Source organism: Acanthisitta chloris, unplaced genomic scaffold (assembly GCF_000695815.1).
Source record: "Acanthisitta chloris isolate BGI_N310 unplaced genomic scaffold, ASM69581v1 scaffold19658, whole genome shotgun sequence".
Lineage (NCBI taxonomy): Eukaryota > Metazoa > Chordata > Aves > Passeriformes > Acanthisittidae > Acanthisitta > Acanthisitta chloris.
The window spans coordinates 1-10,809 of record NW_008685587.1 but is presented as its reverse complement, the minus strand read 5'-3'; the positions used below and the strand labels follow the sequence as shown (position 1 = coordinate 10,809).

The window sequence follows — 10,809 nt, the reverse complement described above, 5'->3', positions numbered from 1 at the left end:
GGGATTTCCAGGGGAGATAGACACAGCTCTGGAGAGCAGGTGGGATTTCCAGGGGAGATGGACACAGCTCTGGAGAGCAGGTGGGATTTCCTGGGAAGGGTGGACAGGGCTCTGGAGAGCAGGTGGGATTTCCAGGGGAGATGGACACGGCTCTGGAGAGCAGGTGGGATTTCCTGGGAAGGCAGGGAGGGCTGGGAGCGAGGGGACAGTTGGCACTCGTGGGGCTGCTGTGAAGCTCTAGAGTGACCTGGGGCTGTGAACGTGACCTGGGGGCTCTCAGGTCTCTGCTGTGCTGGTGGCACAGCCAGAACACGTGAGACTGTGCCAGTGTTGGTGCCCCTGACAGCACAGGCTCACGCAGAGCTCACCCCATCCCGTGGGCAGGGACACCTTCCACGGGGCAGGTGCTCCCAGCCCTGTCCCATTTCTGGAGATGAAGGTTCTCCATACAGAGAAACAGTCTCCGTATTTCCTTCCGCAGTATTTTCTGGCTCACCTGCAGCACCTGGGCTGCTTTTCCTTTAGCCAGGGGTAAAATACTGGAGGTTTCTGGTTTACTTGGAGGGTTCGGATTTATCTGTAGTTCTGTGTATTTTTAGTGACGTAAATATCTCTTGGCATTTGCAATACCTTGAGCCCGTGGAAGTGATTTATTTCAAGTGTCTTGTTTCAGGGGAGCTCAGAGCAGCTCAGTGTTTGCAGGAACATTTATCTGCTCCGAATGGATGAGCTGCTTCCGAACAGAAACTCCCTGAAAAGAACCTCCTTCTCCTACTGCAAATCTCTGAGTTTTGCTTAGGAGAAAACACTCAGAGCTTTATCAAATTATGGGTGTTTTTCCCCAGCTCCCCTCGCAATGCCAAGGTTGCCAGAGCTGTCAGGGGGTTGTGTGCGCTGAGTTTCAGCCTTGGACTGTCTCTGAAGCAATAAAGGCTGGATTTAAGTCATGTTGTTCTCTGCTCCAAAGAGGTGTTATGACAAATCCGCTTGCTTTCGGCTTTTCTCCTTATTTCCAAGGAAGGGAGGAGGGGGAGAAAGCCACACAAAACAAACCACAACAAACCTGCAGCTCTTGAGGCAGAAAATCCTCTTTAAAAACTGCCACAACTTAACAAAGTGCCAAATGCTTTTATTAACTGCTGGAAAGGCTCTGAAGAGCTGCTCTCTTCCCGGCTGGAAAGCTCTCTGCTCAGGGCCTGGCTTTGTTCCTCTGCGCAGCTAATTGCAGAGTAGGAATTCCTCTCCAAAGAACAGAATAATGGGGAAAAAACCCACCTTGGGGGAGATAATGGAGCTGGTGGGTTTGGAGGTAGGAGTGGTTCTTCCAACCTTCTCTGCCTTCAGCCCACTCCATCTCACCTCTCCAGGTGGGAACAAAACACCTGAGCCAGGCACTGTTTGCTCGGGGCTAGTCACAGCAGGAGGGTGAAGGGAGATCCACAGAACACCCTGAGGTGGAGGGACCCACAGGGATCATCGAGTCTAACACCCGTGGGGGTGGCAGAGGTGGTGCTGCTCACTGGCAGCACATCCTGGAGGCTTTCCTGGAGAGGAGCCCCTTGACATGGATCAGACATGGATGTATTTCTGGGTGCAGAGAGCTTGGAGAGCTGGTGCTTGGCTGCAAACCCTCTGGGTGCTGGTGGCACATCCCCATCCCTGTGTGTGTTAGCACAGGGAGCAAACACTCCTGCTACTGCTCTGCTGTTGGGTGACAGGGAGTGAATGTCCCAAACTGAGGCTTCTTCAGCAGGGCCAGGAGCTGTTGCTCACAGGGCAAAGGACTATCTGGGGCAGGAGCTCGTGGGGGCTTTAGCCATAACCCTCCTGTGCAGGGCAGGTCCAAGCTCAGGAAGAAGTGAGACCATCACTGACAGGTCTCAGGCAGCAAACCAGAGCTGTCAGTGATGGTTTCACAGTGAGGGGTGTCATGAGCACAGTATTCATTACCTGGCCTGGGCCAAGGAATGCTCTGATGCAGTCACTGTGGTGAGGCCACTGCTTTAACCTGATAGCTCTTCTCGATCCTTCCCCTCTGCTCTTTTGCACCCAACAGGTCCCAGTGAGTCTTTTCTGGACTCTGCTTCAGGCTGGGGCTCCCTGCCAGTCTGGGCACGACAGATCTCCTCCCTCCTCAGCTGCAGCCTCACTGCTCAGCCCTGGCTGTGCCTTGCCCCCTTCTCACGCTCCCCGATTCCCTGTTTTGCAGATTCCGCTGGTGAAAACTCAGAGTGGATTTAGCACCCAGAGTGGGTGACAAGTGGCACAGCTCAGCATGTCCCAGGCTCTGCTGCCCACCCTCCCGTGCTGCTCCTGAAGGGGCTGGAGCCTCCCCCTGCCTCCTGCCCAGCACCATGGTGGGGCAGAGCCCCCTGGGCCCCGGCGAGGGCAGGGCCAGTGTCCTCCTGGAGCCCTTCGTGCACCAGGTGGGAGGCCACACCAGCATGCTGAAGTACGATGAGCACACGGTCTGCAAGCCCCTGGTGTCGCAGGAGCTGAGCTTCTACGAGTCGCTGCCACTGGCCATGAGGCAATTTACGCCCCAGTACAAAGGTAAGGGAGACCACTCACCCCTGGAAACCAGAGCCAGGGCAGAGCTCCTCTCTGCCCCTCTGCTTGGTGCCCCCACTGCCAGACCCACCCCACACATCCCTTTCTCCCCAGCTCTCCCTTTCCCGGCTGAATTTCTCAGCTCAGCCACAGAAAAGCAGCACTGGGTGCCTGGGAGGAGAACACCAGTAGTTTTTAAGACATCCTCCCTCCCTCTCTTTCTTATTCCCTGAGTATTTCTGCTTTTACTGCCAGGCTGGTGCTGCTCATAAAGCTCCTGACCCTGGCTCCTGGGGGAGGTGAGGAGCTCAGCTGTCACGTAAAAACTGAAAATATCTCTTGGTCCTTCGGTGTTAGAGAAAAGAGCTCAGTCAGCCACGGCCCCAGTGTGCCTCCAGCCCAATCTCCCTCGCCCAGAGAGTCAGGGGCCTCTGCAGATTTATGGAGCTGTATTAAAATGATGCTCAAGGGAGAAAACAAGTTTCCTGTGAGCGATTTCCTCTGGCAGGGGCTGGTTTAGGCTGCAGCACTGGGACCTGCTCAGGTGAAGCTTCTTAAACAGTCCCCACTTACCAGGCCAGGGAGGCCTGGTTATTAAAACATTTTTTTATCTTCTTTTTGTCTCCTATTGCATATCCCAGAGAGGAAACTGAACAGCAGTTCTCCTCCAGGCTGGCACTGGACACATGTGATTTCTCTGCTCCTGACTATCCCTGCCTTGCTGCCAGGGAACCAGAGAGGTGGGACACCTTCCCACGAGGGGGATGAGCATCCTGAGAGCTCCATCACCCACTCACACAGGTCCAGGCTCCTCCTCTCTGTTCCTTGGCTGCAGGGAATGGTGACATTCTGAGCCATGGGGACCAAATGTCATCATTCAGGTTTCACCCCGAGCCTGTGGCTCTCCCAGCGCTCACCTCAGCGTGTCAGGCAGGTTGTGACCTTGGGACCAGCATTCCCAGCCCCTTGCAAGCCCCTGCTGAGCTCACAGGGGGATGCTGGGCTTGTTTTCCAGCCTGGTTCTGCTCAGGTTCCCATGGGTGGTACATGAATGTGCTTGCAAATGTAAAAATAAACCGGTGAGGGCAGAGACACATAGTGAAGGACTCCTGAGAATCACTGGGATGCCACCAGCGTGGTGACAGCACCCGTAAATACCCCCTGGCTGCAGCAGGAGGGATTGGGGTGTCAGTGACATTACAGACCAGCACCCCAATGCACCTTTGCCCCCAGGGAGATGTTTTCTTGCTGCAGTAAAGGAGAAGGTCTGTTGCCAAGTGCCAGGGACTTGTTTGCCACACGTAGGTCACTGCAGGGCATGTGCAAACCCAGATGGAATCACACCAGGAAATAAGCATTTTTCAGGCTGAGGTGTAGGTTTCTGAAGGCCAAATTTTGAGCTGGGAGGAGGGAGAGGAGCTCATTCCCTCATTTTCACCTTTGAAAATCTGCTTATTGCCTTTCACACCAGTGGAAGAGCCTTACCAACCCCTGAGTCCCTGGTTTCGTGCCACCCCTGAGCTGCCAGTGCTGTGTACCCCAGCAGAGCCCTGCTGAGTGCTGGCAGGACTGGGGCAGCACTGGCTGCAGGGGCAGTGCCCGTGGGCTCCAGGACTCCATCCCCTGGCAGGGACGTGCTGAAAGGAAAAAGCCTTTGCTTTAGGCAAAAGGCACTTCGGCTTTTTTCCCTGCCTACGTGCGGGTTTCGTGCCACCCCTGAGCTGCCAGTGCTGTGTACCCCAGCAGAGCCCTGCTGAGTGCTGGCAGGACTGGGGCAGCACTGGCTGCAGGGGCAGTGCCCGTGGGCTCCAGGACTCCATCCCCTGGCAGGGACGTGCTGAAAGGAAAAAGCCTTTGCTTTAGGCAAAAGGCACTTCGGCTTTTTTCCCTGCCTACGTGCGAATTGGAAAGCCTTTGCTTTAGGCAAAAGGCACTTCAGCTTTTTTCTCTGCCTACGTGCACTGAAAATTGGAAGCAGGACTCAGGGCTGAGAGGAGATTTGTTTGCTCTCAGTAATATGGATTTTAGACGAACAGGACTCAGGGTAATGCTGAGCCTGAGGAAGGCAGAGCTCCCTGTGCTCACTGTGAGCAAAGGGTTGGCAGGGCTAAAAATATGACTTGCCCCTAATTAAAGTTTCCAGCCCCTCAGCTCCCCTGGCAGAGCAGCCTGTGTGTGTTCCTCCCCCATTTCAGTGCAAAGTCAGCCCATTCAGCCCTGTCTGTTCGCACGGATGCCATTGCACAGCAAAAGGGAGCAGGAGTGGCTGTGGTGGGTGAGCAGGAGGGAAGTGCATCCAGACGGAGCTGCAGGACCTGGGGAGGGATGGACACACCACCCCATGGGGGTGGCTGCAGGGACACAGGGAAATCTCCCTCAGGCAGCAGAGCCTGACAGGCACGGAGAGAGCAAAGCCTTCTGTCTGTGTTTGCTCACTTTAATCTCCCTTTAAATGGAGAGAAGGGATTTTGCATGTTTATTTGCCTTGGCACCCTTGCTGGGGAGAACAGAGCTCCCTTGTTTGTTAAGCTGCTGAGATGCATCTCCTGCATGCCCAGCAGACCTGGTGCAGATACCCTGGGCACAGCTGGATCAAGCCCAGCTCCACATGTCACCACCAGGGCCCTTCCCAGTGACAGTTTTGCTGGTCCCAGAGCCTTCCCTGTCCTTTGGCACTGCAGTGGTGCTGCAGCCTGGGAAGCTGCAGGGTCCATCTCATGGGACTGGCTGGTCTAAGCTGCCCCCGTGCCTGGGGAGGCTCAGCCAGCCCCGGGGGAGCTGTGGGAGCAGGATGGTGCTGCCAGCCCTTCCCAGAAAGGTCAGGGCTGGCCGGAGCGAGCGGAATGACCATTCCTGCGCTGTCACCCGAGCCCAGGGGCAGCAGCTCCCCATGCCAGGGCTGGGCTAAATCCGTGCTGGGCTGGCATTTGAGCCCTGTGATTCCTGTCAGAGTCAGGGGAAATTGCAATGCTGAAATACATGATTGAAGCATTTGGGGTGGAAAAATCCACCCTCCGGTCGCGGTCATGTTCCCCTCGTGCACGACACCAGACCTGTGACAGCCTGTGCCCTCCCTCCTGGGGTGTTTGGGTGCTGGTCCTTGGTGCCTGGGGAAGGACATGACCATCACACTGTGTGGGCAGTGCTGCCAGCCCATGCCCACGTCTCTGTCCCACTCCCAGGGACTCTCCAATTAAAGGAAGCACTTGGCACACTGAGTGTCTTAGGAAAATTCCTTGTCCCCAACCCTCCCTTTGCTTCCTGCCAATGAAAAGCATTCCCAGCCTCATCCTGTCTTAAAAAACCTACCTAAATCCCTTGTGATAAATAAGCCATTGACTTTATGGGGTCACCTGGGGCACAGCAGAGCTCAGAGGGGTGAGGGACAAAGGAATGTGGTGCTCAGAAGAGGAAGGTTTCAAGCTGAGCCTTACAAGGAGGAGCATTAGAAAACCCTGAGGCTGTTTTCCAGGGTCTCAGGCTACTGGTGTTTATTTGGCCTGAAATCAGAGCGGGATCAAGGTGAGAGGCCACCAAAAGGTGAGGAGGCAACTGTCCTGGGACATCAGGCCACCTTGGTGAGGTGGAGGCCAAACCTCTGTGACAACCCATGGGTTAATCTCCTCCTCATTTGTTCTGTGCAGGCATCGTTTCAGTGCACCTCAGGAAGGACAGTCTGGGCAACCCGACGCTGATCGCCAGCCCTGGGCTGCAGCAGGAGAGCTGTGCCCACCGGGACCAGGCCGTGGGTGACCCCGCAGTGACCATCTGGCACACCAGCCAGCGCCGGCGGCGAGCGCACGCTCGTCACCTGGAGCCACACGCAGGTCACCAAGACCTTCAAGGACAGGTTGGGACACCTCCTGGTGCTCATCTGCCCCTTGGGTGGGATGGGTTTGGTCACCCAACTTGGGCTTTAAGGCAAAGCGGCAAATGACTCCCCCAGGAGAACAAATCTCCTCATCGCTGCCTCCCTCCCCTTCTTCCTCGGAGCCCCTCTAAACTGGGACTCAGTCCCACCGTTGGACCATTTGCCTGTGCTGTGCCTGTTAGGTGGATAATAGAGATCCTGGTCACTGGGGCTGTGAAAGGCTTTTCTCGGGAGCCAACACACTTTAAATTCTAATGAGAGAAAATATTGGCAGGCACAAGAGCTGCCTTGCTGAAAATTACTGTTCTGGAGTAACAAAGGAACTCTGCAGGTTGGACATGATCAATATGTTTCCTTTGAGAGTCCCTGAAAATTCACCTTATCAAGTTTGAGGCTCTATGAAAAAAAAGAAAAAACAGGGAAAGGGAATATTCTCCTCTGGAGCTTATAAACCCAATGTGTTTCTTTGTGTGTTTTGTCTAGCTGCCCAGGGAAGATGCTATTGAGGACAGACCTTCAGTACCACACAGATTCCCTTCTGGAAGATGCAAATGGAAACCAGGCAGAAAGAAAGAGCTACAACCCCTGGGGACTGCACTGTCACAGGCAGCACCTGCACCGCATGTCCTCCAAGCACAACGAGAACAAACTGCATCGTATCCTTTCTCCTCTCTCCCCTCCAGCACAGGCTTGGCTGCAAATAACCCCTCAGAATCAATCTGTGGCTTATTGTGAGGGGACACATCCCTCCCCTGCCCAGAAAACACTGAGTATTTTCTGCTATCTTCTCCCACTGTTTAAAGAAAGTAAGGAGAAGCAAAAACCCAGTTCCCATCAAGAGTTCTTAGCAGAAGTCAAGGATCCCCTTGGCACACATTTAAAAACACCACTGCACAGGAATTAGCAGCTGCCTTGGCTTTTATTTTCCTATTACGCATCATTGCCCACCAGTCATGTGAGTAATAGAGTTCAACACATTCCCCACCCCTGGAAGGGACAGCCCAGGGTGGAGTGTCACTGTTGGGCTTTAATTGGCAGCGAGAGGCCACAGCAGTGACAGGGCCCTGAAACTGGCTCAGGGAGCTCATCACACTTGTGAGCTGTTACAGAGAGCATCGGCAGCTGCTTGGGCTCAGGCCTTTCTTCAGTCAGCAGTACAAGTGTTTGGGCTTCCCTTAGCTCATGCTCAGAGTTCCTCCTGCTGGAGAACGTGGTGTCCAAGTACAGCTACCCCTGCATCCTGGACCTGAAGATGGGCACGCGGCAGCACGGGGACGACGCCTCGGAGGAGAAGAAGGCTCGGCACATCAAGAAGTGTGAGCAGAGCACCTCAGCGTCGCTGGGCGTCCGTGTCTGCGGCATGCAGGTATGGGCTGGAGCTGCCCCCACTGCTGGGGGTCCCTGAGCTCCTCCCCTTGGCAAGGAGCTGCTTCGGGCAGGGTGAAGGCTGGAGCGCTGGGAACAGCAAACAGCTATGTCTGGATTAGGGTAGGAATGAGGATAGGGATTAAAGTGGGATATGAATGTGACATATGAATGGATTAGGATATGATATGGAGCTGTGTCAGGGGAGGGTTAGGTTGGACATTAGGGAGAGGCTCTTCCCTAGTGGTGTTTGGGCACTGGGACAGGGTTAGGTTGGGTATCAGGACAAGGTTCTTCCCTAGAGGTGTTTGGGCACTGGAACAGGGTTAGGTTGGATATCAGGACAAGGTTCTTTCCCCAGAGGTGTTTGGGCACTGTACAGCTCCCCAGGGTAGTGCTCACAGCCTGACAGAGCTCCAGGAGTGTTGGGCCAATGCTCTCAGACACAGGGTGGATTGTTGGGGTGTCCTGGGCAGGAGTTGGACTCTGATCCCTGTGGGTCCTTCCAGCTCAGGATATTCCATGATCCCACAGTTCTATGGATTGCTGCTGCTTTCCCTGCAGGTTTACCAAGAGGACACTGGCCATTTCCTGTGCAAAGACAAGTACTATGGCAGGACACTCTCCCCCGAGGGGTTCAGGCAGACCCTGCGGCAGTTCCTGTGCAACGGGAACCACCTGCGGACGGATGTGCTGGAGCCCATCATCCTGCGCCTCAAGGCTCTGCTCTCTGTCATCAGGAAGCAAAGCTCCTACCGCTTCTACTCCAGCTCCCTCCTCATCATTTACGACGGGCAGGAGCCCAAGGAGAGCACAGCAGCCCTGGATCACCACCTGCCCTTCCCGCCGCCGCGCCGCGCCCTGCCGCGCGCCGCGAGTCCCTCCAGGGTGGACGTGCGGATGATTGACTTTGCCCACACCACTTTCCAGGGCTCCAAGAGCAATCCCATCCCACACGATGGGCCTGACCACGGCTATATCTTTGGCCTGGAGAATCTCATCAAAATCCTTCAGAATCTCTCGGAAGGAAAGTGAGAATTTCTGAGGAGTCACCTGGACCTTCCCGTGGCCCTGTGGACACTGCCCGGGGTCGGCTCTGTGGGCTCTGTGGGTGCCACAGAGCAGGATGAGCACAGACAGCTCGCTGGGAAAGTGCTGGAAATCCTACTGCCATTGCTGAACTGAAGCGTGAAAAGCACAGAGCTGGAAGAATCTGCTCTCCCTGCCATCCATCAGGAGATTTATTTCCCTTTCTGGCTTTACTGCTGTCCCTGATTTATTTGTGAGCCAAAAGAAAACATTACTTGGAAGAGTCTAAATGATAAAGCAGGACCTGCTCACCCTGATTCTCAGGGGTGAGTGGGCCTGTGGGTGTTTGGGGCAGGAGTGCACAGACTGTTCCTTTCAGCTGCTGCCCAAGAGACAACACCACACCTGAGGCTGGCACTGCCCAGAGCTGGGGCAGCTCGGGGCTCCCAGCAGGTGTGTGCACACACGAGGTGCTGCTGAGGCTCCAGGGGTGGGAGAAAACTCAGGCAGGAGCTGCTCCTGGCCAAGGTGTGACATCCCTGCAGGGCCAAAACGGGGCATGTTCCAGGACCTTTCTGAGCAAGGGGCTCTGCCAGGGCTGGAGTGTGATGGCCCTGTCAGGTGTCAGTCACAAAACACATCCACATCAAGGGATTTTTTTTCTAAAGAAAAGGAACACAAAGGAAAAAATAAAACAACAACCCTGGGAGGTTGAGTCAGGGACTGAAAGTGGAAGGTCACCCAGAGATTCTTTGATACAGACATTGTGTGTTGTGTTTGAAGGTGATAGCAAAAGACTCAAACTAATGTTTACAGCTTCTGTGGGCAGATTTTATTGTTGTTATGGAACAAATATGATTCCTTCCTGCGTGGTGTGGGAGACCTGAAGGAGAAGTCCTTGCACAAGGGATGGAGCTACAGAACCCCATTACTGGGGAGTGGGGATACAAATAAAACTGTCTGAGCTCACACCTGTTGTCCATCTCTCTCCCCTCCCACAGCATCCTTGAGGCACATCATCCTGTGCTTAGGGCTGTGTGGTGAATGGAATTGCTGTTTCCACAAGTTTAGGCTCCAGCTCCCAGGGGAGACCCTTCTCTGGGATTTACTGCAGGCACTGGTGAGCTGCTGTGATTTACAGCAGGAAAACTTAAGGCATCTGGCCCAGCTGTGTGTTTTACTTGGTCTGAAGTCTGCCTGGAAGACTTTGTTCACAGTGCTGTGCATTTCTTGCCCACAGCCTCGGATGGCTGTGGGAAAAGCCACAAACCTCATTTCAGTAGTGACTGAGCCACAGGTTGTCCTGGCTCTCCCCATGGTCTGTGATCAGAGCCAGTTGTGGCTGTGCTGAGGGGTTTGTTCAGAGCCCCCTGAGCATCCTGCTCAGCACCCAGTGACAGTGGGAGGGATGGAGAAGGGTCCCTTTCCCTTTTCCCCTCCCTTCCCTTTTCTCTTTCCTTTCCCCTTCTCCTTCCCCTTCTCTTTCCTCTTCCCTTCTCCTCCCCTTTCCCCTTCCTTTTCCCCTTCCCTTTCCCCCCTTTCCCTCCCCTTCTCCTTCCCCTTCTCTTTCCTCTTCCCTTCTCCTCCCCTTTCCCCTTCCTTTCCCCTCCCCTTTCCCCCTTCCTCTTCCTTTTCCCTTCCCCTTTCCCCTTTCCCTTTCCTTTTCCCTTCCCTTTCCTCTTCCCCCCTTTCCCTTCCTTTCCCCTTCCCCATCCTTTCCCCTTCCCTTTCTCTTCCTTTCCCTTTCCCCTTCCCCTTCTTTTCCCCTTCCCTTTCCCTTTCCCTTCCCCTTCCCTTTCCTTTCCCCTTTCCCTTCGCCCCCTTTTCCCTTCCTTTCCCCTTCCCTTTCCTCTTTCCCCCTATTCCCTTCCTGTCCCCCTTCCCCTTCCTTACCCTTTCCCCTTCCCCTTCTTTTTCCCTTTCCCTTTCCCACTCCCTTTTCCCTTCGTCTCCCTTTTCCCTCCTCCTTCCCCTCCCCTTTCCTCTCTCCCCTC

The 10,809-nt window shown here is 54.7% G+C and overlaps 1 protein-coding gene across 1 annotated transcript; it reads left to right on the top strand.

Moving 5' to 3' along the window:
• The first annotated feature begins 2,354 nt into the window (after positions 1–2,354).
• On the top strand, positions 2,355–8,821 carry IP6K3 (inositol hexakisphosphate kinase 3). The gene is given in 6 exon segments (XM_009079828.1): positions 2,355–2,553; positions 6,195–6,336; positions 6,338–6,400; positions 6,905–7,077; positions 7,612–7,787; positions 8,351–8,821. Coding segments are annotated over 6 exon segments (1,224 nt in total).
• The last annotated feature ends 1,988 nt before the right edge of the window (positions 8,822–10,809 follow it).